This window comes from Microcaecilia unicolor, chromosome 1, assembly GCF_901765095.1.
Source record: "Microcaecilia unicolor chromosome 1, aMicUni1.1, whole genome shotgun sequence".
NCBI lineage: Eukaryota > Metazoa > Chordata > Amphibia > Gymnophiona > Siphonopidae > Microcaecilia > Microcaecilia unicolor.
In genome coordinates, this window is record NC_044031.1 from 332,295,676 (window position 1) to 332,321,774 (window position 26,099).

Sequence of the window (26,099 nt, forward strand, 5' to 3'; positions counted from 1 at the left end):
TTTTTACCCACTGCAGTATAAAGGGCCTCAGCACGCAGCAAAAATGACCACCACTGCTAGCGCAGGGTCCTTTTTACCGCAGCATAGTAAAAGGGCCCCTGAATGTCATGCCAGCTTGGTAATAATTACCATAATTGTGTGCTAACAGACTCGGGGCCAATCCTACCACTAAGCATGTTTAATTATGATTCATACATACCACAGTAGAATTTCAGAAGTTCCTGGAAGACATAGAGACAGAACTTGAAAACACTCATAAGTGTCAGCATGTATTACCGCTGAAAAAAATGAATAAAAAATACACTGTAGCATACTGCTCTCGTAATTCAAATAGCATTTTATTTTATTTTAAATTGTCACTTCCCCAGAAAATGTTGCATTTCATTTCACTATTTGTGCGTACTAAACAGACCACATGGGCAGTATTCTCAAGTCCAACTGTGACAAGGTTTGCTTTTCTTCACTTAATATTCAAGTCATTACATTTTCTCAAGAAAAAGAACAATTTGTATGGTTTTGTTTTGCAAATACTATTTTATTTCATAAAAATACAAAAATATAAATATACATATAGAAAAATATCATGAATGAACAAACACAAAGACATTCTTCAGCTCAATAAATATGGCAGTAATATTCTTTTTCTTAAGGTACTTAATGCTTGTCGTTTTTTCCTTCCATGATTATAATTCATAAGATATGTACATTTTTTTCAAGCTCTTGCAGTAGGTGATTCAAACCAGGTAAAAACGAACAAACTGAAAAATAGAAAAACAAAAGGTTTTCATATCTTTATTAATAAAGGCACAAAAAGCCTTTCCAGCTTACTTTCACTACTGATATAGTACACCTTCATAAGTTTTATTTTTTCTTAATAGGCAGAAAAGGTGATATGAAATTTTAATACCTAAGCCAGTCACAATCATTTGTGTGAACTTACAAGTCAACCGAACTGCTATGACAACACCCCTACATTTTTCTCTCTCTGAGACAAGATAGATCACATCATTTAGAAAAAAAAATAATTTCCATCACGATGGGCCATCATTATTTTCCTTCAGCAGTCCATGTCACTGTCATCGCCACCATACATATCTGCAAGCTTTTTGAACCGAGGTCCCCAGTCACTGAGGTAATTATAATCTTGGTTCCCATCAGTAGCAACAGATTCCAGAGAACTAAGAGATTCTGCTCTAGAATCATTTCCCTCATAGGCATAAGTTGCTAGTGAATCATATGGAGGTGCCATTGGGTCAGAATCATTTTCTTTTATCCTCCGATGAATAAAATCCTGCACATCAATATTTTCCCACAAGGGTGTGGTTCTCCTAATCTGAAATATAGTATCTGGAATAATGTCTCTTCTAAGCTTATTATCTTCTCTTGCCTCTGGATTCCTTAGTGTACCAATATCAAATGCCTGTGTATCTTCTTCCCCTCCCCCTTCATCATTATAGGTCACAATGTTGTCTCGAACATCATCCTTAGAAATAATCAAAGGCTCCTTTTTTCTTTGCCTTTTCAATGCAGCAAAAAGAACAATTAAAACTGTAAAAGAAAAAGAAAAGCTAGCTATAATTGAAGTTGCAAACAGAACACATTTTCAGAGTATGGGATATTGCTTTATTACATATTTCAGACTTCAGTCACTTAGCTATTTTCCATAAAGTACAATCTATTATTTTACTCCTCTGTTTACTTAGCCGTGTTAGTGTGTGCCGTGCGGAAATGCCAAAACAGTCCATTCAAAGTGATTTCCTATAAAAACATATTCTGCATTTGTATTTTAATCTATACAAAGCTTTCTATCACTTACAGTAATTCTGTTAGTGTTTATATCTGGGCATAATACTAACCTATTATTTATATTTTTGGCTCATAGGTAATGATGTTTTTTGCAAACTCTAGTGGTTGCTGTTTAGTTTATAGTCTATATTGTCTCAAAGATTTCTTATTTGATAAATATCTTGAAAATTGGGCATTATACCCCTAATATAAAAGTCAACAAAAATATGCATGCAAATTTGGGCATGTGTCTAATTTGCACACAAATTTTAATTGAATAACGAGCCAATTAGTGCCATGTGTAAATTTAGTACACATATAAATTTAGATGTGTGATATATGCCTAAATTTTATGCATGCCCCAGAAAAGAGGGCACAGAAATGGGAAGGTCATGGGTGTTTTGCAGCTGAGCATGGGCATGGATTCGAGTGACACATGCAATTATAGAATACGGGGGTTCCACATGTAAATTTAGGTAGGGGCATTTGTACCATGTTTTCGTTGGATCAAATGGATGCTCCTAAATTTACACCCGACCCCTGTGTCTGAGTGCTATTCTATAAACCACGCCTAACTTTAGGCACAGCTTATACAATAGCACGTAAGAATTTTTTCTGCGCCATTTTTTTAGGCGCATAGTTTGGAATTCACCCCATAGGATAACGAAAGAAGGCATTTTTGTGTATGAAATACTGTTTTAAGCATAAAATAAGTGCAGGAGTATACATGAGTTTTAGGTTGAAGTGATTGTGCAGACACATTGGATAAGACAATAAAATATTTTACAACCTCGGTGGACTGTTGAGTCCCTTGTTTCCTTCCTGGTCATCACTGCATATCTGTGGTACGTGAATAAAACTACAAGTTGCCAACACATAGCATTTACTTCATTCTGATATAGGCGTACACATTCCCAGGGGTAGAGGTTGGATAGAGCTGGTACTGAATTGCATGATATCTATGCACCTATTTGCTTTCCTGAGTTCAAATTCAGACTTTTACATACAGGAATGTGAAATCAGCTAAGGATGTTATTTGCTAGATCTGTCAGAATAATCATTTCAGAATTTTTTTTTATTGAACAAAGGCCAGTAGTTGAATAAAATTTGGAGGTATAAATATTTTAATCAAGTTTAATATTTGTACACAGTATCCGGAGAAAATGGGACCCCTTATATAGATTCAAAATACTTTGTAGCTGTTTAAACATCTAGCGTGACTTTGAAATTACATTAGCACAATGTTTTTTTTTCCTTAGTGAATTCATAACTTGTGTTCAAAGTGTCGTCCTTCAATCTTGACACATTCATAAAAAACGTTGACACCACTGAGCTGTTGGCTCAATGAATTCTAGGGTTTCATTAATTAAAAGATCAACTGTTTTGCAAGCTTGATGCACTGAAGCTCCATCCTGTTCAAAAATGTTTCAAATTTCAGGCAGAAGTTTCTGCTTCTCTCCTTCCCATGGCCTGGCAACTCTCCCTGTCTCTAAAACCCCCTCCCTCCCCCCTCTATCTGAGAACTGTGGGGCTGGTGAAGGCTGCAAATGTGAATCGCTGCTGCAGCCACCAGTTCTCAGGTAGAATGAGGAGGAAAGGGGGGTTCAGAGACAGGGGGAGTTCCTAGGTCATGTGCAGGGGAGGAGCAGATATCAGATATGAAAGTGGTAGAGAAAGAGATGCAAGACAAAAGGTGAGTGAGTGTGTGTGTGTGTGTGTATGTGTGTGTAGATCTATATGATTAATTACCGACTGCTTGCCCTTTAGAAAAATGTTGAAAGCTCATTTCTTTAAGCAAGCCTACTCTAATGTCCCAACCTAACCTGATCAACCACCACTCCCAATTCTGTTCTGACTATGATACCGACCTCATCATTGGTTTTACTTACCCCACCTCCCCATTCCCCCTCTACGCATCCCAACCATCTCCTCTCCATCTCTCCTTTACTATATTCCTCCTTACCCCATTTCTCCAACCTATACTATCATATCTTGCCTACCCTCCCTTATCCTAATCATACATTATCAAGCTTCAACTTTATCTTGTTTCACTACTGTTAAATTTCTCTCACTATTAGACTTTGTATTTTAAATTACTATGTAAGCTGCATTGAACCTGCATTGTATGGGAAAGCGCGGGGTACAAATGTAATAAATAAATAGGGGGGGGGGGGTTGGAAGGGCCTACCCATGTTTATTCTGGGCCTACTCAAAATGGCAGGTCCGGCTATGACACTGCCCTCTCCAGGTTACCAGCATCTTCCTTCCCCTTCCTATACTCATGTTTTCAGCATCCCTCCAACCCCCAGGTTGCCCCTTCCCTTCTAAACCCCCCTCCCCACCAGTTGCCTAGCATCTCATCTCCTCTTCCTTACCTCCATCTTACAATCAGTATCTCCCCTTCCCCTCCCTGATTTCAGGCCACTGCTGACTTTCCTACTTCCTCCCACACCAGTCCAGATTTAAAGACAGCTGGACCCTGCCCAGATCCTGTAAACATAGACCTGCACTGAAGCACTGTTGTGCCTCACCCCCTACAACAGGAAATCTGCCTCAGAGGGGGCAGGAAAGCAGGGCCACCAAAAGACAGAGCCAGGCCTAGGGCCTGGCTGCCACAGTTTCTGCCCCCCCACCCCACTCAGGTCGCAGCTGCCACCGCTGCCCCTCACTCGCTCAAGCCACTACCATCCCCTACCTTCCTGTGTCAGTGCGTTTGCTCCTCCCTGGCCTCCAAAGGGGGTCCGGTACCGAGGTCTGTCTCTCTCCTGCTTCTGTGTGCCGGAACTGGGTTATCGCTTTAATGCAATCACCCGGGTCCTGACAGGAGCAGGAGAGAGACAGACCCCAGGACTGAACTTCCCTTGGAGGCCGGGCCTGGGGAATTTTGCCCCCCCCCCCGCCCCTCCTCTCGGCAGCCATGCAGGAAAGTGATACAGGGCTCACATAATGCTGATGCTTCTTTAACTTAGGACAGACACAGGAGGAGGTGAGGGCAGTAATGTTGCCACCACCAATCCTGAAAAATCTGGCATCTTTTTTGTTTGGGAGGGCCAAGCATCCACCTGCATCCCAACTTCTAACAGGACCCCCCTGCTCCTCCAGCCAACCATCGGTTCTTCCATCTTCACCTTTCCTTCAATAATAATAATAATATAATATAAAATAACTACTGTCATACTGGTACAGACCAAAGGTCCATCAAGCCCAACATCCTGTTTAGAGATCTCTGTCACATCTTTCCACAGCTATCTTTTCTCCAAGCCAGTGGTTCTCAACCCAGTCCTTGAGATATACCTAGCCAATCAGGTTTTCTGGATATCTAAAATGAATATGCATGAGAGATCTGCATATAAGGGATGTGGTGTATGCACATTTTTTTAAAACATATTCAATGTGGATATCTTAAAATCCTACCTGAATGGGTGTGTCCTGAGGATTGGTTGAAAGCTCCTGCTCCAAGCTGACAAGCAGAGTGGAGGAATATCCTAATAGTGCAGTGAGCTAAGAGATATGATAGAGGTCTATAGAATAATGAGTGTAGTGGAATGGGTAGACATGAAGCATCTGTTTATGCTTTCCAAAAATACTAGGACTAGGGGGCATGCGACAAAGCTACAAAGTAGTAAATTTAAAACGAATCAGAGAAAGATTTTCTTCACTCAACATGTAATTAAATTCTGAAATTTGTTGGCAGATAATGTGGTAAAGGCGGTTAGCTTAGCAGAGTTTTAAAAAGGTTTGGACGCCTTCCTAAAGGAAAAGTCCAAAGACCATTATTAAATTGGACTTGGGCAAAATCCATTATTTCTGGGATATGCAGCATAAAATATTTTGTACTTTTTGGGGGGGATCTTGCCAGGTATTTGTGACCTGGATTGGCCACTGTTGGAAACAGAATGCTGGGCTTGATGGACCTTTCGTCTGTCCCAGTATGACAATACTTAAGTACATATGTAACCTAGAAAAGTGAGTTTAATTCCCACTTTAGCACCCTGTGACCCTGAGCAAGTCAGTTAATAATCCATTACATCAGTTGCAAAAACTTAGGACCCTGATTACTAAGCCACGCTAAGGACAAGCTAGTGTTTTTAGTGTACGCTAATGATAAGCACGCTCTAAACGCTAAGACACCATTGGGAACATATGGGTGACTCTAGCGTTTAATGTGCTAAAAATGTTAGCGCACCTTAGTAAACAGGGCCCTTAGTTTATGAGCCCCCTAGGACAGAGAAATTGTGTATAATATCCCTTTACTTTCTTATGTGGCTGGTGCAGCGCCTTGAACATCTAAGTGTGCTCAATGCCTGCCAGCTCTTGCCCTCTCTGAACTTCCATTTTCAGAGGTAGCAGAAACCATCAAGCCTTGAGAATATGTGGTTGCTCAAGGCCTCACATCAGTTGTGATACTGATTGTAATGTTGCAATCCCTTAGAGAAACGGAGGTAAGATGCTGAACATGTCATGGTAGAACAAAGGAAGGAGAGGGATACTGGCTCAGTATTTTCTATAATTCCCTGAGCTTTAAATTGAAAAGCAGAGTGATATATTTTCAAGGATAATAACAAAATTCACTGTAATTACTGCTTTCACTGATATGAAGAAGTCTTATGAATAATACATGTAGCATACAAATAGGGTTTCTGATTCTATGGGTTCATTGTTCGAATTTTAGGAGTTTATTTTTGATGCAATTCAGAGCTTTCCTATGGACAGAAAGATAGGATTATAGGTGTTTTCACATCATTTAAAAAAATGTGGCTTTTTGGGTGGATTCCATTCAGTGACTCAAAATGCAATTTTCCAATAGTTTTATGCTGACAGACTCCTTCTCCCACCTCAGCCCCAGCATCTGACAGTGTCAGCTACTTTTCCCTGCATCAGCATCAGTTTATCCTTCTAGCAACAGCACCAGCTCCAGCATTAGTCTTCCATTCTCACAGCATCAACCCCCTCTTCTCCTAGCAAAAAACATTGGCCCCTTTTCTCCCAGCCAAGAAGCAGCTTCCTTTTTCCTAGTCCCATCATTGGTCTCCCCTTCTACTACTACTACTTATCATTTCTATAACTCTCAGCAAACACACCAGCTCCTTCCTCGAGTCACACCAACAGCCTCTTTTTACCCAGTCCCAGCATCAGTCTCTTCTTCTCTTAGACCTAGCATCAGCCTTCCCTTGTCCCAGCCTCAACACCAACTCCAGCCCCCTCTCCTACCTGGAGCAGTGGAGGGAGTTTTCCTCCCACTACTCTGTGCTTCTTGAACTGGATCTGTCATGTATTTATTTAGTTATTTTTTAACAAGACCCTAATCACTGGAATTAAAAAATATATATATATATATATAGCATGCAATAGTTTAAATATTAGTTTTAAAGATTGTCACAATGATTACTTACTAAGAAGTATAATGAAGCAGAGAAGGATAGCAATTAGAGCCCCAGTGCTGAGTCCGGCAGGAAGAAGCAACGCCTCGGCATTACAGGACTGCATATTCCCATGGCTATCGCATGCACACACTCGAATAGTCAATGTGCCAGTGCTGCTTTGGATAGGGTAATCATTGTCAAATATTACAACTGGAAGGAGATAGGTATTTATTTTATGCCGATTGTATCCGTTTCTTCTTGTCATGATCCCTGCAGTGTTATCTATAATTCAGGGGAAAAGATGAGAGTCATATTCTTCTGTATGCCAGTAACAATCAAGTGAATTTGCACATTAGCAAGAAGATTTGTACCTTTATTATCCAACACTGTAAAATTTGGATTTATAGCAAACTCTGGCACCAGCTCAAAGAAGAAGGTGTGTCCCCGAGGAGGTTCATCTTTGTCTACAGCACTTATAGTTTGAATAAGCTAAACAAGTTAAACAATAAAAATTAATAGTTAATATTTTTTTCTATTCTATTTAACAAACTTAATTAAACATGTACAAGAAGAATGTTATAGTATATATATATGAAAAAAAGGATTGGGTAAGTCTTGAAGTCTCTTTAAATCTAACATATTTGTCAAGATTACAAATTATGAAAGTATGTTTAATTGGTTTTTTTCCCTTTCTCTACTTTTCTTTCTAGTATTCAAGGGCAGATAAATGGTTCTTGACGTGTCTCAGATCCAGTCTCATATCCAGTCTCAGAAGTGTCTAAATCTATGTTCCCCATAGTAAGATCATCCAGAGGTGGCTGGTGTTCTATACCAATGTCTGTAGGCAATGATAGTCTGAATGCAGGTAAATAAATTAACAATACAGAAGTACCGTCAGTGAGAAATTCAGAAACTAAGGATTTGGATACTTTACAAAGTTGGATTGTATAACCATTCATATGAAGATTTGGGAGCTGTACTGAATGATGTCACATAAAAAACAATGACCTTGACTCTCTCCCTCCACAGCATTCCTATCCCTAGCTGACCCAAAGAGTGAAGACCTGACTGAGGGATGGATCAAATGGAGAAATTCTACTTGATAGCAGATATCCCAAGCCCAGAGATGGGCTGTTGTTTGAAACAAATGTCATCCAAAGGTAATAGTGTGCCCTATTCTTAAAGAGTTCACACCCAGATTCAATATATTGCGCTTTGATTTCCAGGCAAAAAGCCAAGCGTATTCCATAACAGTGCACATAACTTAATTGGTTAACAAGCCAATCAGTGCAGTTAATTGGCTGTTAAGCAATAATCAGCACTAATTGGCATTAATTAGAACTTACACGCAAAACTTGATAAGCTTATTCTATAATGTGGTCTGCATGTATTCTAATTAGAGTTGTCAAAAGTGGGCATGAAATGGATGGGTCATGGGATTCTGAAAATGTACATGCAGGATTATAGAATATACCTACCCTGCACCTAACTTAGGTGCTGGTATTTACACCAGGTTTTACTTGCCATAATTCCTTGCGACTAAATATAGTCACACGGACAGGCAATAAGCGTATTCCATAATACATATGGAAAAGTTATAGAATATGTTTAAGCACAGATGTTCCTGTGTTGATCTTCCAGGCACCATATTTAGAATCTCCCCCATAGTGCTCTTTCTTTGCACATAGGGGTAGATGTTACAAAAGGCACCAAAAATTAGGTGGTAAAAACATGGGTTCTAAGTGCCAATTCTGTAACAGCAATTGTGTGCAAAATTGCTGTTATAGAAGAGGGTAAGTCGAGAGGCTTTAGGCCAGAGCACTAATGCCACATCAAAAGCTGGTGTAAATGCTGGTACTTACAGTTGACAATTGTGCACATAAGTGATAGTATTCTGTAACACATGCTTGCAACTGCAAACCACTCCCCTGACTCACCCTGGGCACACTCCCTTTGTAGTTATGCGCTACAACATTTAGGCACTAACCCCTAGATTCTATTTAGCATGACTTAAGTTGTGCACACAAATCTGGTCACAGTGTGGATTTGCATGTGCAACTTAATTAGTTAACAAGCCATTCAGTGCTGATTATTGCCAATTAACAAGCAATTATTGACACTAATTGGCATTAATTAGACTTTATGCACACAACTGTTTAAGCATATTCTGTAACATGATGCGCATAAATTCTAAGTCACATAGTTGAGAAAGGGGTGTGACCATGGGCGTGGAATGGGTGGAACATGAGCATTTCTAAAATCTATGTATGTTGTTATAGAATACACCTGGTCCATGCCTAATTTAGGCATCGGCATTTATTAGATTGTAAGCTCTATTGAGCAGGGACTATCTCTTCATATTCAAGTGTACAGCGCTGTGCACATCTAGTAGCGCTACAGAAATGATAAGTAGTAGTAGTAAACCAAGTTTTACTTGGTGTAAATAAATTTAGTCATGCGGATGGACGTCCAGCAAATTCTATAAACCATCTGTTGATTAGGTATATTCTAAAAAGTATGCCTACATTTAGGAGTACTTTATACAATACATCTAGGTGGGGTTTTTTTCAGCACCAATTATTTAGGCGTGATATATAGAATCTAGCCCTAAGTTTATACAATAACACCTAAGTTTCCATTTGTAACTACAAATCATTGCTAATTAGCACTAATTAATTTAACGATTAAGTTAGGCACACAACTGGCACTATTCCATAGCTTACATGCCCAAATTTGCACACTAGTCGTAAATTCGGGTGCTCAACTTTATAGAATCCAAGGAATAATGTGCACTTTTCCCCCTCCCCCCAGGGAAAATGCACAAACTGTCAGATGTGCACACACTATTACAGTACATGCAAAAAGGGCACAGAATGGGGGTCTTTTATTAAGCTGCAGTAGTGTTTTTAGCTCCACATAGAAATCAGCTGGCGATAAACGCCAAAACACCCATGGGAATATAATGGTCGTCTCAGCGATTACTGCCAGCTGATTTCTACCATGAGCTAAAAACACTATTGTGGCATAGTAAAAGACCCCCTATGTGCGCATAAGGCACACTTTTTAGGAAGAGGGCACACCATTCATGACATCTGTTGGAAACTAAAAAAAACATTCCTGGATGCCCATTCCAACCCATGCCTTAATTACCAGATCGATAACAGCTGTTTGTTCAGCTTTTTTGAAGATGCCTTTGGCATTTAACTGTTCATTTAAAATTGGGGTTTTATCTCTGTTATTTAGGTATTTAAGGGCCCTTTCACTAAAGCTTAGCATGCATTAATGGACATTAGTGTGTGCTAAGTGCCACATTGCCCAAAGGTTTAAAATAGGATGTGCAGCATTTAATGCACATTAATGTCTGTTAGTGCTTGCTATGCTTTAGTGCAAGGGTCCTTTAGTTTGGTTGTATGCTTTTACATTTTTATTTTATTATATATGCTTTTCATAGCACTCCTGCTACATGGAGAGCCATGGGTTAAATGGTACCATTTTGAATTTTAGTGCTAACAGGACCAGAGCAATTGGATATTACATGTGCTCAATGTGCGCCAAAATGGAGTTACTGCGGGCTCTTGTGGTAATTTCATTTTTGGCACGTGTGCAATATGCACAGCTAAAAAATAATTTGTATTTCTTGCTGTGCGTATCGGACGCACGCCAAGTGGCATTTGGTGCATGTAGGTCATTACCACCCGGTTACTGGGTGAGAGTTTACCACTAGGTCAATGGCTGGCGGTAAGGTCTCAGACCCAAAATGGACACACAGCAATTTTCATTTTGCCGCACATCGATTTTCGGCAAAAAATGTAAAAAGTACTTTTTTACAGGTGTGCTGAAAAATGATTCTGCGCGTGCCCAAAACTCACGCCTACACTACCGCAGGCCATTTTTCAGAGTGCCTTAGTAAAAGGACCCCCAAGTTTCTTCAGGGAATACTTTGGGGGTCTTTTACTAAAGCTTAGCTCGAGTTATCTGCAGCATAGTCTATTTTATCCCTATGGGCCCTGCTGCAGATAACTCGAGCTAAACTTTAATAAAAGACCCCCTTTGTTTTCCCAGGTATTGAAACACAAGTAAGATTATTTCCAGTTTGAATGTACTTCATAACTGGGGCACTATAGTTTATAAGTCAAAATAAATAAATGTGATAAGGTATTAGAAACTATTACAGTGAAACAATTAAACCGTAGAGCAATCTGAAATCCCATATCCAATAGGTCATAGCGACATTCTGGTAGGGCTGTTTTAAAGGGTAATATTGTTGATTTAACAAAGTCAATAGAGTATTCAGACACATAACTATTGTTTCCATGGTATTTGTAATATAGACGAAACAAGAATTTTGGATCTATAATATATATCAAACTATCACCTGCATATAAACAAATTATATAAGTCTCCTTACCCACCACAATTCCCTGCACTCCTTTGCGTCAAGCAGCAAAATATTCCATAAACAAGTAAAATAATAGGGACATCATTCCTGATGGGTGCACTTCTCAAGTGAAAAGGCAGTAGAAATCTGCCAATGCACCAAGACAACCGTGGTTGGGGCAGCAACGAAATTAAAATAAAGCAAAACAAAAAAAAACAATAACCAACCCCCCCCCCAAAAAAAAAAAAAAAAACCAACTTTAAATCAGCTGCAAAAATTAACCCCTAACTTGAATTTAGAGAGGACTGAAAAGGGGTAAGGACATATAGAGGGGCATAATCAAATGGCGCCGGCCATCTCTATGGGCGGCCACCTCTGAGGCTGGTGCTGTAAGTGGGTGGAGCAAACCGTATTTTCGAAAAAGATGGCCGGCCATCTTTTTCTTCGCTAATACGGTTGGGCCCGGCCAAATGTCAGAGCTCGCTGGGTTTGAGATGGCCGGCATTGGTTTTCGGCCATAATGGAAAATAATGCCGGCAATCTCAAACCCGGCCAAATCCAAGGCATTTGGTCTTGGGAAGAGCCAGCATTTGTAGTGCACTGGCCCCCCTCACATGCCAGGACACCAACCGGGCACCTTAGGGGGCACTTCTAAAAATTAAAAATAAAAATAGCTCCCAGGTGCATAGTTCCCTTACCTTGGTTGTTTAGCCCCCCAAATCCCCCCCAAAACCCACTCCCCACAACTCTACACCATTACCATAGCCCTAAGAGGTGAAGGGGGGCACCTACATGTGGGTAAAGTGGGTTTTGGGTGGGTTTTGGAGGGCTCCCATTTACCACCACAAGTGTAACAGGTAGGGGGGATGGGCCTGGGTCCACCTGTCTGAAGTGCACTGCACCCACTAAAAACTGCTCCAGGGACTTGCATACTGTTATCAGGGAGCTGGGTATGACATTTGAGGCTGGCATAGAGGCTGGCAAAAAAGTTTTTTTTTTGTTTTTTTTAAGGTGGGAGGGGGCTGGTGACCACTGGGGGAGTAAGGGGAGGTCATCCCCGATTCCCTCCAATGGTCATTTGGTCAGTTGGGGCTCCTTTTGAAGCTTGGTCGTGAAAAAAAAGGGACCAAGTAAAGCCGCCAAAATGCTCGTCAAGCCTGGCTTTTTTTTTTCCATTATCAGGCGGAGCCAGCCATCTCATGAGCACGTCCCCGTCCCGCCCCGCCTTCACCGATACGCCCCCTTGATGTTTTGCCGGCTCTGCGACATAAAGCAGTTGGCGCTGGTCAAAATCGGCTTTCGATTATACCGATTTGGCCGATTTCAGGAGATCGCCGGCCATCTCCCGATTTGTGTCGGAAGATGGCCGACGATCACTTTCGAAAATGAGCTGGATAGTGGGGTCTTTCTACTAAGGCATGCTGAAGCGTCCCATGGTAATTTGCCAAGATGAGCATGCTACTCATACGTTAAAAGTATGTCTGGGGGCGGAAAGGGCACAAGCACATTACTGCGCACTATCCGATTAGTACAGGAGTAGCGTGGGAGCCCTTACTGCCTCCTAAACAGGTGGCAGTAAGGGATCCCAGTAGTAATGGTCACGTGCTAATTTGGAAATTAGAGCATGGCAATTTTTAAAAACCTGGCCAGGGCCATTTTTCAGCCACGCTAGAAAGTGGCTGGATTGCGCAGCAAACCCATAAGCTAATCGCAGCACCAGCTATTTTCTAGCATGCCTTAGGACCCCTTAGTTTTCTCTATTCCTTTCTCAGCATCAAATGATAATATAGCACAACTGAATTTAACCCTTTTAACTGAATTAAAAACATCAAGCAATTCTGATATTATCTGAGCCAATATCTCACTCATGAATCCAATTTGGTCTGGGTGCATTAGTTTCATGTTAACTCTGTCAAATTCAGAGTCTCTAAATTTTTGCAGAAATGCTTATTTATTTATTTTAAAAACGTATATACTGCCTATGGGCCCTGTTTACTAAGGTGCACCAGCATTTTTAGCACGTGCACAAAATTAGCATGTGCTAACAGTGTAGGCACCCATAGGAATATTGTGGGCGCCTAGACAGTTAGTGCGCGCTAAAAGCACTAACGTGCCTCGAGCACAGCTTAGTAAACAGGGCCCTAGGACTATGGTTCCATAAAAAACATTCATAATCATTACAACAACAATACAAAGACATTACTCAGCATAAAACAAAATACTCGTATGCCGTTACCAAAACGCGGACACAAACAGTTGTGTTTTGAACTACTTAATGTCAGAGCACCGACGAAGCTGGTCAGATAGCTCATTCCACAAGGAGATTCCAGCCGAAACAAAATCTGAAGCGCTTGTATCAGCATGGCGCAGTCGCATTACTCAATCAACAGAAAGATGTATAGTAGAAAGATGTATGGTGCACCTGCAGTTCTTGCTTCAGGTAAAGCGGAGCAGACACAAGCAGTGCCTGATAAACAATTGCCAATAATTAAAAGGGAGACTGGCCTTTAGCACTTGTGGTCTCATTTCTTCCTTCTTTGATGGTCACTGAAATGCTGAATGTACTGTGCTTTGCGTGTCTTTTTACTAAAGGGCAATAAGGGGCCCTTTTACTAACCAGCAGTAGGGCTACCGCCGGTGTAGCATGCAGCGAATTGGTCTTAGGAGCCCAATGGTAGTTCTGGGTCTTCCATGCACCTTTTCAGGCACTAGAAAATCAGTTTTATTTTCTAGTGCCAATGGGTGAGGAGTAGGCATGCCCAGCAGAAATCGGGCAGCACTGCGTAAGCCCTCAGCATCTCCTAAACAGGAGGCAGTAAGGGCTTCGGCAGTAAATGGCTGTGTGCCAATTTTCTAAGTAGCACATGGCCATTTACTGTCTATTTTGAAAAACAACCCTTTTACCCACTGCAGTAAAAGGTAGCCTCAACATGCATTAATCCCACACGTTGACACCACAACACGCTAACTTTTACAGCCGCTTGGTAAAAGGGCCCTTAAGCCCTTAAAACACAGTGAGACTGCAAGAACACTTTACCACAGAACTCATTCCATTTTGCGATAATTTTTTCAAAAATGGTTCTAAAATACAGAGCATTAAGCACAACACCACCTAGCAAATAGCCATTTTCGATGTTTTTCTGGTTCAAAAATCACTATGTTCACCACTTAATTTTGGGATGGTTTTTCAGCAAAAAGTCCAAAATCAGATTTAGACATCATATTGAAAATGCCTCTCCACATATTGTTTAATAGTAATACCCAAGTATGATAAATAAATATGTAATATTTCTCTTTGAAATTAAAAATGGTTGCTGAAAAAATGGAAAAAAGACCTCTCTAGAGGGTCCTTCTTCTTTTTTTTAACCTCACCCTGTAGACTCTAACAAAGCTGAGCACATGTAATATACCTAAGACAAAATCCTGCTTCTTAGGAAAGAGGGAAATATATTAAAGAAATGGCCCTTGTTCAGATGGGCTTACTCCAATCTGTAAGAATGTTAGATTGATTTAGATTTAAGAATAATAGTTAAGTGTTACAGAGGTAGGTGTTCACGGAGTTGAATTTGTGCAAAAAGTTGTTTTTATTGCATTTTATAGTTAGAAAAAGTATTTAAATCAATGTTAAAAACATTTAAAACAAGATTAAAATATTTAAAAGTTACAAATATTTAAAAGTATATTAAAAGTTTAAAATGTATTAAAATATTTTAACACTTTAAAATTCCAAATACAATGTTCACTTTTTTTATGCCTAGATGGGGGTCCAGTTTTCTTAAACTATTTAAAAACATCATGTAAATAGTTGTTTTCATTTATTATCAACAACAGAATATGATTATTGACTTCACTGGTGTATATTTGTTCTCAGGGTTTAATAAAACCTTATCAGGTAAGTAATGCTTTTCTGTGTTAGTTTGTGTGTGCTTTGAGCTCATTTTTGTTTTTCTTTGCGAAAAAAATAAATGCCCATGTATATTCTGTATTCTTCCACATATCTGTTTCCTGCTTTTTGTATTACTTATTTCTTTTCATTTGTCTTGGCATTCTTTCTTCAGGCTTTAATTTTACCTGTTTCTAGATTAAAATATAAATCAATAAAAGAGGCTATGCTCCCTTAATGTGTGTGTGTGGTTACTGGTGTTCCTGCCTCAATAAAAAAACTATTGTACTAGAATGCTTTAGGTAATGAAAAATAAAGGATGATTTAAAACCCTCATTGTTTTGAGCCTGTCTCTCGTTATACTTAGTCTCTGACTAACAGGAAAGAATTTTTGAAAACTGCCTTTTCCTTGACAGGAGTTAACACTGCTTGGTATCACTACTCATATACCACTTCTAGGTACCATTTAAAGATAAATGTACTTAGGGTTACCATATTTTGTCCCCCCCAAAAAGAGGACACATGCCCCACCCCCACCACAAAGCCTCCCGCCCCCTTTCACACCCCACCCTGCCCCCTGTTACATTTTCCTCTCCCCTCTGTCATACACCCTATCACCCCACCTCCCTGTCACCCCCCTCCCCTTACCTTACTACTGCCCTGGTGGTCTAGTGACCTCTTCGGGGCAGGAAAGAGCCCCCTCTTTCCTGCCCGGAGCGCTGCTCTGAATGCATCCTTCCTGTTGCTGATCTCGGCGCTGATGCAAAATGGCTGCCGAGAGTTGAAGTCTCATGAGGTCACTTCAACTCTCGGTGGCCATTTTGAATCGGCGCCGAGATCAGCAACAGGAAGGATGCATGCAGGTCAGCGCTCCGGGCAGGAAAGAGGGTGCTCTTTCCTGCCCCGAAGGCGGAAGAGGTCACTAGACCACCAGGGCAGTAGTAAGTAAGGGGAGGGGAGGCTAGCAATCTGCCCGTTTGTCCACCCACCAGCCTGCCCGTTTGTCCAGAAATCCGGACAAACGGGCAGATTGACAAAACCCGCCCGATTGCCCGGACATGTCCTCAAAAAGAGGACATGACCGGTGAAATCCGCACATATGATAACCCTAAGTATACTCCATTGAGTTTTGTGACACCTGAGGCATGCGGTTTTCCACCAAAACACAGGCCCGTGTCGGGTCCTTCATTTTGATGCCTAATAAAGGGCCCTGTTTACTACGTCGCTCTATAGGCATTCTAAAAATTTGTGTACGCTAATGCTAGAGACACCCATAGGAATATAAACGCTAGCGCACCTTAGTAAACAGGGCCCAAAGTGTCTGCATCTGTATTCTTCTGGCATGAGAGTCTTGAGTGACCCTCTACTCACCTTTGGTCTTACTGCATTTTGTAGAGGGCATCCTCCTGTTTTCCTATGTATTATGGAGTCTGGAAGTCTGGAACATTCAAACATCCACTTCACACAAACTCCCAGTTACTGAGAATTTAATTTATTTCTTTCTCTTTTTAAAACCGAGTTCTCTGTAGAGCAATGTGTTGTTCTAAGTTCTCCCAGGACAAGTTCCTTTTTTTCTTAAAGCACTGCATAAAAGAATTTTGATTTAAAAATAATTTCTTTCACTCTCAAAATTATTTCATCAAACTCCTTTTGTGGATTAAAAACTGGTTAAAAGATAGAAAACAGAGAGTAGGATTAAATGGTCAGTATTCTCAATGGAGAAGAGTAGATAGTGGGGTTCTCTGGAGGGTTCTGTGCTGAAACCGATGCGTTGTAACATACTTATAAATGATCTAGCGATGGGAGTAACTAGTGAGGTAATTAAATTTGCTGCTGACACAAAGTTATTCAAACTTGTTAATCGCAAGAGGATTGTGAAAAATTACAAGAGGACCTTACAAGACTGGGAGCTGGGCATCTAAATTTATTTATTTATTTGCTACATTTGTATCCCACATTTTCCCACCTATTTGTAGGCTCAATGTGGCTTACATTATATTGCAAAAGATATAGTTATGAACAGAGTAAGAGGTTTGTTCTAAATTAACATATTACTATGTAAGAATTAAGGAAGATATGTCTGTGGAATAATTTACATAACACAAAATGAAAAAGAAAAAAATATGATAATATGGCTGATATAATCAGTTTAGAGGGATTAGTAGGTGATTGGTTTAGATATAGAATAATCAAGTTCTAAGAAGGATTCTTATTGTAAGTTTTTTCAAACAAATGTGTTTTCAGGAATTTCCTGAAGTTTGTTAAGTTACGTGTTATTTTTTATAGTGTTTGGTAGTTTGTTCCATGCTTTTGTGCAGAGGTATGTGAAGGTAGATGCATGTATTGATTTGTACTTGAGTCCTCTACAATTAGGATAGTGGAGGTTCAGGAAGGTACGCGACGAACTGTTGATGTTTCATGCCGGTAAGTCAATTAGGTCTGACATGTATGAAGGAGCTTCTCCATGGAGGATTTTATGGGTCAAGGTGCAAATTTTGAAGGCAATACGATCCTTTAGTGGAATTTTTCTCTAAGGGGTTTGGCGCTCTCATATTTCGCCTTACCGAATATGAGTCTAGCTGCGGTATTCTGTGCAGTCTGAAGTTTCTTAATAGTTTTTTCCTTGCATCCTACGAAAATGGAGTTACAATAATCCAGGTGGCTTAATACCAATGATTGCACTAGCATACGAAATACTTCCCTTCGGAAAAAAGGTTTCACTCTTTTCAGCTTCCACATTGCAAAAAACATTTTCTTTGTCACATTGTTCACATGGTTGTCAAGGGTGAGATTTTGATCAATAGTAACTCCTAGGAGTTTCAAGTTGTGTGCAACAGGGAGAGTGTGGGATGGTGTATTTATATTAGTGTAATTAGTCTTATTAAACTGCGATGATATTGGTTTTTTTCCTGCGTTGAGTTTAAGTAAGAAGGCATCCGCCCATGAGTTCATAATTTGGAAACTGGTATGAATTTTATCTGTGATTTCTGATATGCTGCTCTTAAATGGAATGTATATTGTGACATCGTCCGCGTAAATATACGGATTTAGACCTTGATTGGATAATAATTTGGCTAATGGTAATATCATTAAATTAAAAAGAACTGGTGAAAGCGGTGAGCCTTGAGGTACTCCACATCCAGGTCTCAATGGTGAGGATATAGTTGACTTGGATATTACTTGATAAGATCTTACAGTTAGGAATTTGTGGAACCAATTCAATACATTTCCACCTAGTCCAAAGTATTTGAGGATGTTTAATAGAACACTATGGCAGATGACGTTTAATGTGAGCAAGTGCAAAGTGATGCATGTGGGAAAGAGTAACCCGAATTATAGCTACATAATGCAAGATTCCACATTAGGAGTCATCGTCCACGAAAGGGACCTAGGCATCATCGTTGCTGATACATTGAAACCCTCTGCTCAGTGTGCGGCAGCTAAGAAAGCGAATAGAAGGTTAGGTATTATTAGGAAAGGAATGGAAAACAAAAATGAGGATGTTATAATGTCTTTGTATCGGTACATGGTGCGACCGCACCTCAAATATTGTGTTCAATTCTGGTCACAGCATCTCAAAATAGATATAGTGGAATTAGAAAAGGTACAGAGAAGGGCAACAAAAATGCTAAAGGGGGTGAGATGACTTCCCTATGAGGAATGGCTAAAGGGGCTAGGGCTCCTCAGCTTGGAGAAAAGAAGGCTGAAAGAAGACATGATAGAGGTCTATAAAATAATAACGAGTGGAGTGGAATGAATAGATGTGAATCACTTGTTTACTCTTTCCAAAAATACTATGACTAGGGGGCATGCAATGAAGCTACAAAGTAGTAAATTTAAAACAAATTGGAGAAATACTTTCTTTACTCAATGTGTTATTAAACTCTGCAATTTGTTGCCAGAGAATGCAGTAAAAGCAACTAACTTAGCGGGGTTTAAAAGAGGTTTGGCTGGCATCCTAAAGAAAAGTCCATAGACCGTTATTAAAATGGACTTAGGGAAAATCCACTACCTATTTCTAGAATAAGCAGCATAAAATGTATTGTACTTTAGGATCTTGCCAGGTATTGTGACCTGGGTTGGCTAATGTTGAAAACAGGATGCTGGGCTTGATGGACCTTCAGTCTGTCCCAGTATGGCAATACTTATGTACATATGTACTTATGTACTAAGTTCATAGTCTGTTATTGAGATAGACATGAGGGATGCCACTGCTTGCCCCAGGATTGGTAACAGAATATTGCTACTAATTGGGTTTTGCCAGGTACTTGTGACTTGGATTGGCCACTGTTGAACAGGATACTGGACAAGATGGACCATTGGTCTGACTCAGCATGGGTCCTATTCAATATTCTCTTTATCTAAAATTGTCCTCTTTAAAAAGAATTATTTGTCTTTTACAAAGCTCACAAAATGAGATTGGTCTCACTTGTTTGATACCTGTTGGAAATTCTTTCTCAGACAAATTTTGTTATAAATTCTTTTTTTCCAGAATTTATACTTAAACAATTCTTAGTTTAAAAATGAGCCGATCTCTTAATTAATAAGCCATAAAGCTTTCATACACTCCAAATTATTGCACTTGTAATTTGAATTTAAACTGACAAGTTCCTATAAATTTTCTTTTTCTTTTCTAAATCAACAGATGTTTAATATTCTGCTGTTTAATTAGAGCTACAATAAATATGGCTTCATAGTTACCTTTCACTTTAATCTAAACTAAAGAAAATAGTATTTATTTCCAAAATGACTTCTAAAATGCTTGCTCTTACTTTAGTTCTCACTTTGAACAGAGCTGTTTACCATTTACCAGTTAAATCCTATCAATTCTATATATTTTTAATCCTTTCTCAAACACACACAATTTCAACACCTTCTGCCTCTTTCAGGGACTCTTTTGCTAAGCTGCGGTAAAAAGGGCCCTGCACCAGCGGCGGGGGGCTGTTTTGCCATGCGCTGAGGCCATTTTTACTGCAGTGGGTAAAAAGCCTGAAAAGACATGGCCATGTGGTAAAATTGCTCTTATCACATGGCCATGTTGTGGGGAGCACTTACCGCTACCCACTAAGATGGTGGTAAAATAGTAACATAGTAGATGACGGCAGAAAAAGGCCTGCACGGTCCATCTAGTCTGCCCACGATAAACTCATATGTGTATACCTTACCTTGATTTGTACCTGTCTTTTTCAGGGCACAGACCGTATAAGTCTGTCCAGCAGTATTTCCCGCCTCCCAACCACCAGTCCCGCCTCCCATCACCGGCTCTGGCACAGACCCCGTATAAGTCTGCCCTCCCCTATCTTAGCCTCTCAACCACCAACCCCTCTTCCCCCCGCCACCCAATTTCAGCTAAGCTTCTGTGGATCCATTCCTTCTGCACAGGATTCCTTTATGCCTATCCCACGCATTTTTGAATTCCGTTACCGTTTTCATGTCCACCACCTCCCGCGGGAGGGCATTTCAAGCGTTCACCACCCTCTCTGTGAAGAAATACTTCCTGACATCTTTCCTGAGTCTGCCCCCCTTCAATCTCATTTCATGTCAATCTCATTTCAATCTCGCCCCAGCGATAACCAGGCGGTAACCGGATAGCGTGCAGTGCTGTCTGATTAACGCCAGGTAACACCCTGTGGAAAATTTTTGAATATTTCTGCTAGCACCGGACATGCCATGTGCTGGGGGTGGAATTACCACCAGCACCCACGTTGAGCCAGCGGTAGCTCCAGATTGGCATGCAGTAAGCCCGCAATGGGCTTACCACCTATTAGTAAAAGGGATCCTCAGTTTCTCTCAACTTCTCCCAAATGGTCACCCTCTGATGTGTGTATTTGTTACAAACAGCTCTGAGGCTCAGGTTCCTTCAGGGAGTAGTGCAGCCAATCAGCTAGCTGCTTACATTGTTGCAAGCACATTTACAACCTATTAAAAATGATATTTCTAAACTTCATTTTTGGATTAAACCTTACTAACCTCCCTGTTTAGTAAGCCACACTAGCAGCTGCCGTGTGGCAGTGCAGACACAGCCCATTCAAGATGAATGGGCTGTGTCAGCATTAGTGCAAAGCAGCCACTAGCGCCACTTAGTAAACAGGGGGGTAAATCAGGTTAGCAACTATTAAACTTTGCTTTTATGTAAAAAATTTAACTTTGACAACATTTGGGAATTTTATTTTTGACTCTGAACTATTTCTATAAATTGCAAGCTTCTTCAGCCATGTGGTCACTTTGCAACCACACAGCAGTGTCCTTCCAGCACCTGCACTGGCCACTTTACACATTTAAAATTTATAAATTATATTTTTAATATATAATAAAGGAAACAAGTCTCTGTGTTAGTCTCTTTGCACCCAAACATGCATATACAAGTTTTCACACAAAACTCAGGCTCCTCTGGACATTTCTGAACTCCCTTATTTCCCAGCAACCATCAGGGCCAAACACAGACTTTTCCGCACATATGCGATCATGTTGAAATGCTAATCAAGCAAAAAAATGTGTCCCAAACAAAAAGGACCCCTCTGGGTTATTGCAGACCCAACCAGCAGTTTATTTAATATTTTTAATTAATTAATTGGTGGTTCAGGCCTTTTACTATAACTCTGGGACTTCCTTGAACTTTCTGGCCCATCCCGTTGCTCCCAAGCATATACGAGATGCGGCCACTGATGTCATCACGTTTCACTTAAGCACGCATGCACATGAGTGACGTCAGTGGCTCTACAAGGCCGCAATTCTAGCTGGGACCTCTTCTGCATATTTTCCACAGGCTCCTTTTACTCTCTTCGGCAGCACAAAATGGCCACCATTGCACCAAACATGCAATTTCCATGGTGGGATGCCACCAACGTGGGACTCACATTTTAAAGGCTCCCAGGGTCCCAAGCCCTGGGCACACCCAGATGCTTTCTTTTCATTTTAGCTAAATCTTTTAACCAGCTGATTACATTTGTCTTAACCCTCTAACCAGACCTTTATAAGATAGGAAGTTCATATTATATTACTAGTGGTGAATTGAACCATATAAGTCATTGGAGATAAACCAAAACACTAGATGAGAATAGGACAACTTGATAGCAATGCAATTCCTCACCCTCCCATGAACTGTGTATCAAATATCAAGAATCTCTAAGATAAGCATGGCATTCACATGCCCCTCCCCTTCTCCCAAGCCAAAAATCAAAGACATAACTATTTCCATGTGGCAGAAACCAGCCACAGCTTTCTTTAATATTTTAAAATAACAACCCATCATTGCATTTAACAATGTCATCCCTCAGCTCAAATTAAGGGGTCCTTTTACTAAGTTGTGCTGAAAAATGGCTTGCAGTAGTGTAGGTGCAGGTTTTGGGCGTTTGCCGATCCATTTTTCAGCGCACCTGTAAGAAAGACCTTTTTTATTTTTGCAGACAATGGACATGTGGCAAAATCAGAATTGCCATGCGTTCATTTTGGGTCTGCAATCTTACCACCAGCCATTGATCTAGCAGTAAAGACTCACGCAGTAACTGGGCGGTAATGACCTATGTGCATCAAGTGCCACTTGGCGTGCGTCTGATATGCGTGTCCAAAAATAACAATTATTTTTTTGGACGTACGTATAGGATGCACGCCAAAACTGAAATTACCGCAAGAGCCACGTGGTAGCTGGTCAGTAACTCCATTTTGGCACGCGTTGGGCACGCATAGACGCTTACACGGCTTAGTAAAAGGGCCCCTAATTCAGTTAGTCAGGAATGATCTAACCATAATTGCAATCAAATTGCAGCAAGCATCCTGTAATTAGTTTCCCACTTGTCATGGTCTGTGGTGATGTTAAACCTTGCTTGTTTCCTCTTCCCAGGGTCCTTGATGATGTATGGACCCCAACACTCCCCATACTTCCACTCAAATTTATTTCTTCACTTTCCAAAAAAAATGATATAAGCCATCCCAAACTCTGCTGCAATATTACTCCCAACCTCACTCCCCATCTACTTCATTTAAACTTGATCACTACCATCTACCCATTCGGCCTGGGCTCCCCACACAAAACTGTCCCCCAAAAAGCCAAAGCTTTCTGTAGGCACCCAGCCTGCTCACATGATTGGTGCACTATTCTGTCACTTGAACCATCAAATGCCAGCTTCTTTTGCTTCCTTGGCTAATATCACCATGGCTACCTGTAGCCCCAGTCACATTTTTACCTAGTATTAGAGAGCTCACTAGATGTAGAGTCGCAGGGGTTGAGGGGTGGGGAAAGGGCATCGCTCTCAGTGCAACTCAGCCACGTTATGGCATCCTTTGAGTAAATCTAAAGAGTGTTGCCTAATTCTTTGATGTGAAACTGCAATACTGTAGCTCCTGATTTATTCTATATTTTATCCTGTTCAGGCCCTACTGCAGGGCAAAATTTCACAATCAGGATAGCCACATTCCTCTTGTTTGATTTATAGGATGGTGAGATAAACATTGACAACCAACCTCCTTTTTGCAGGTGAGAGATGTGTCTCCTGCAAAAATATCAAATCAGCTTTAAAGATTTACTCCATTATGGCAGCAGTCTCTTCCTTTTTTTTTTTTTTTTTGATTTGAGAATATTTTTATTCCATCACATTGTTCCGAAATGCATACAATAATTCAGCTAACAGCTATACAGCCAATACCAATAGAGTGAACTACAATATAAACATTTGAAAACATAATGAATTTTTCCTCCCCTCCCTCCCTCCCTCCCTCACTTTATGGCTGAATTCTCTATATAGTAGTAGCAGCAGTCCATAAACGCTCCAGGTGTGTCCATTCCTCCGCATCCGGGTCAAATCTACCCCTCCGTCTGTCCGTCAGTTGTTCAAGTCCCATTATTGTTCGGAGCCTCGTTTTCCACTCATCAATCGTAGGGCCCACTCTCTGTTTCCAGTGGGCTGCTATTTCTAGCTTCGCAGCTGATAAGCATAGTCTTTTTAGCCGCTTCTGCCATTTCTGGCCCCTTTTGTTTCCCCACCCCAGTAAGCACCACTTTGGTTCTGCAGGAAACTGCGTACCCAGGATAGAGGTCAGGCACACAGTAATATCGTCCCAAAAGGAGCGTACATGAGTGCAAGTCCACCACACATGTATAAAACTACCCAGATCTTTGTCACAGCGCCAACACCTGTCTGAAGCATTAGAATACATTCGTTTTAACCGATCTGGCGTATAGTACCATCTGCTTAAAACTTTGTAGGCATTTTCCTTTATTAATACACACACTGAAGCCTTTTTTACCTCTATGCATACTCTTTCCCATTCTTTCACACTCATTTCACAGTTCAAATCGTTCTCCCATGCTTTCATATAAGGTAGTTTATTCATTGCGCTACCTCTAATATAATTATATAACCTGGATATGCCTCTCCTCCCCCCCTCCAATGTAACCCATATATTTTCTAGGGGCTCCCTATCCCTCGGGTCCGCCTGTAACCACCCCTGTTTACTCATATAATGTTTGACCTGCAAATATGCATAATTGTCAGACTCCCGCAGGTCGAACTTCCTCCTTAGTGTCTCAAATGTCCTTAGTGTGCCATCTGACATCAAGTCTCGAAATCTCCGCAAGCCCTTTCTATACCATTCCTGAAACGTACCCCCCCGCTCCTCCACCTGGGAACTCTACCTCATGAATAATATGAGCCAATGTTGAGGTTTTGACTCCCTTTTTAAATTTGCGTTTCAGCCCATCCCATGTGTGTAACAAGTGCCCTATAAATGGATTGTCAGTTTCCCTACGGGGGGTGCTCATCCTTCCAGATCCCCACAAACCCCTTTCCAGATTACACCTAGGCTCCAATAGTTGCTCTAATACGGCTACTGGCGCCCCTTCCCCCTTACTCCATTCCGCCACCTGCTTCAGTTGTGCCGCTTGATAGTACCAGGTAATGTTGGGCATCCCCCTCCCTCCTACCTCCACTCCACTCCACATAATTCGCTTAGATAACCTTGCCCTTTTCTCTCCCCAGGCGAAGTTAGACATATCAGTCTGCAATTTGTTCAAGGTACCCGATGGTACTTCCAATGGCAGCGTCTGGAAGAGGAATAACAACCTAGGGAGGAGGTTCATCTTGATAACCGCTATTCTTCCCCACCAGGAGAGCAACCCATTTTTCCATCTACTTAAATCTGCTCTAAGTTCTCTAATCAAGGGGACATAGTTAATCCCATATATAGTTGCTAGATTCCGAGGAAGCCTTACCCCAAGATATCGAAAGCTCTCCATGGCCTGCTTAAAAGAGAATCTGGTTAACAGGTTGCTCAAATCCAAAGTGGGTCCCGTGATGCCCAGTACCTCAGACTTATCATAGTTAACTTTAAAGCCAGATATAGCTCCAAACGCTCTAAGCTCCGTGCATATAGAGTGTAGGGTCTCCTCCGGGCGACTTACATAAAACAGGATATCATCTGCGAATAATGCCACTTTGTGCTCCTGATCACCCACCCTGATCCCCTCTATACTGACCGTCTCCCTAATCCTCTGCGCCAGCGGCTCAATTGCCAAGGCAAAGAGCAAGGGCGACAGAGGACATCCCTGCCGTGTGCCCCGCTGTATCCGAAACTGGTCGGAGTATCCCCCATTAACTTTTATACAAGCTTTTGGTGCTGCATATAACCCCTTGAGCCATGTCAATACCCCTGGGCCAAACCCCATAAACTCCAACACCTCCCATAGGTACTGCCA

The 26,099-nt window shown here is 40.9% G+C and overlaps 1 protein-coding gene and 1 long non-coding RNA gene across 2 annotated transcripts in view; one reads left to right on the forward strand and one right to left on the reverse strand.

Moving 5' to 3' along the window:
• Window positions 1–1,057: 1,057 nt before the first annotated feature.
• LOC115460245 (cadherin-9-like) overlaps window positions 1,058–26,099 on the reverse strand; it is a 253,498-nt gene continuing 228,456 nt past the window's right edge. The window contains exons 9-11 of the mRNA XM_030190055.1: window positions 7,520–7,637; window positions 7,179–7,430; window positions 1,058–1,548 (exon numbers count right to left, since the gene is read on the reverse strand). Of these exons, the coding sequence (XP_030045915.1) occupies window positions 1,058–1,548; window positions 7,179–7,430; window positions 7,520–7,637 (861 nt within the window). The remainder of the gene's footprint in view (window positions 1,549–7,178; window positions 7,431–7,519; window positions 7,638–26,099) is intronic.
• LOC115460248 lies at window positions 3,126–7,927 on the forward strand. Its single transcript, XR_003940430.1, has 3 exons — window positions 3,126–3,209; window positions 3,553–3,558; window positions 7,915–7,927. It is a non-coding gene; the product is annotated as an uncharacterized LOC115460248 (long non-coding RNA).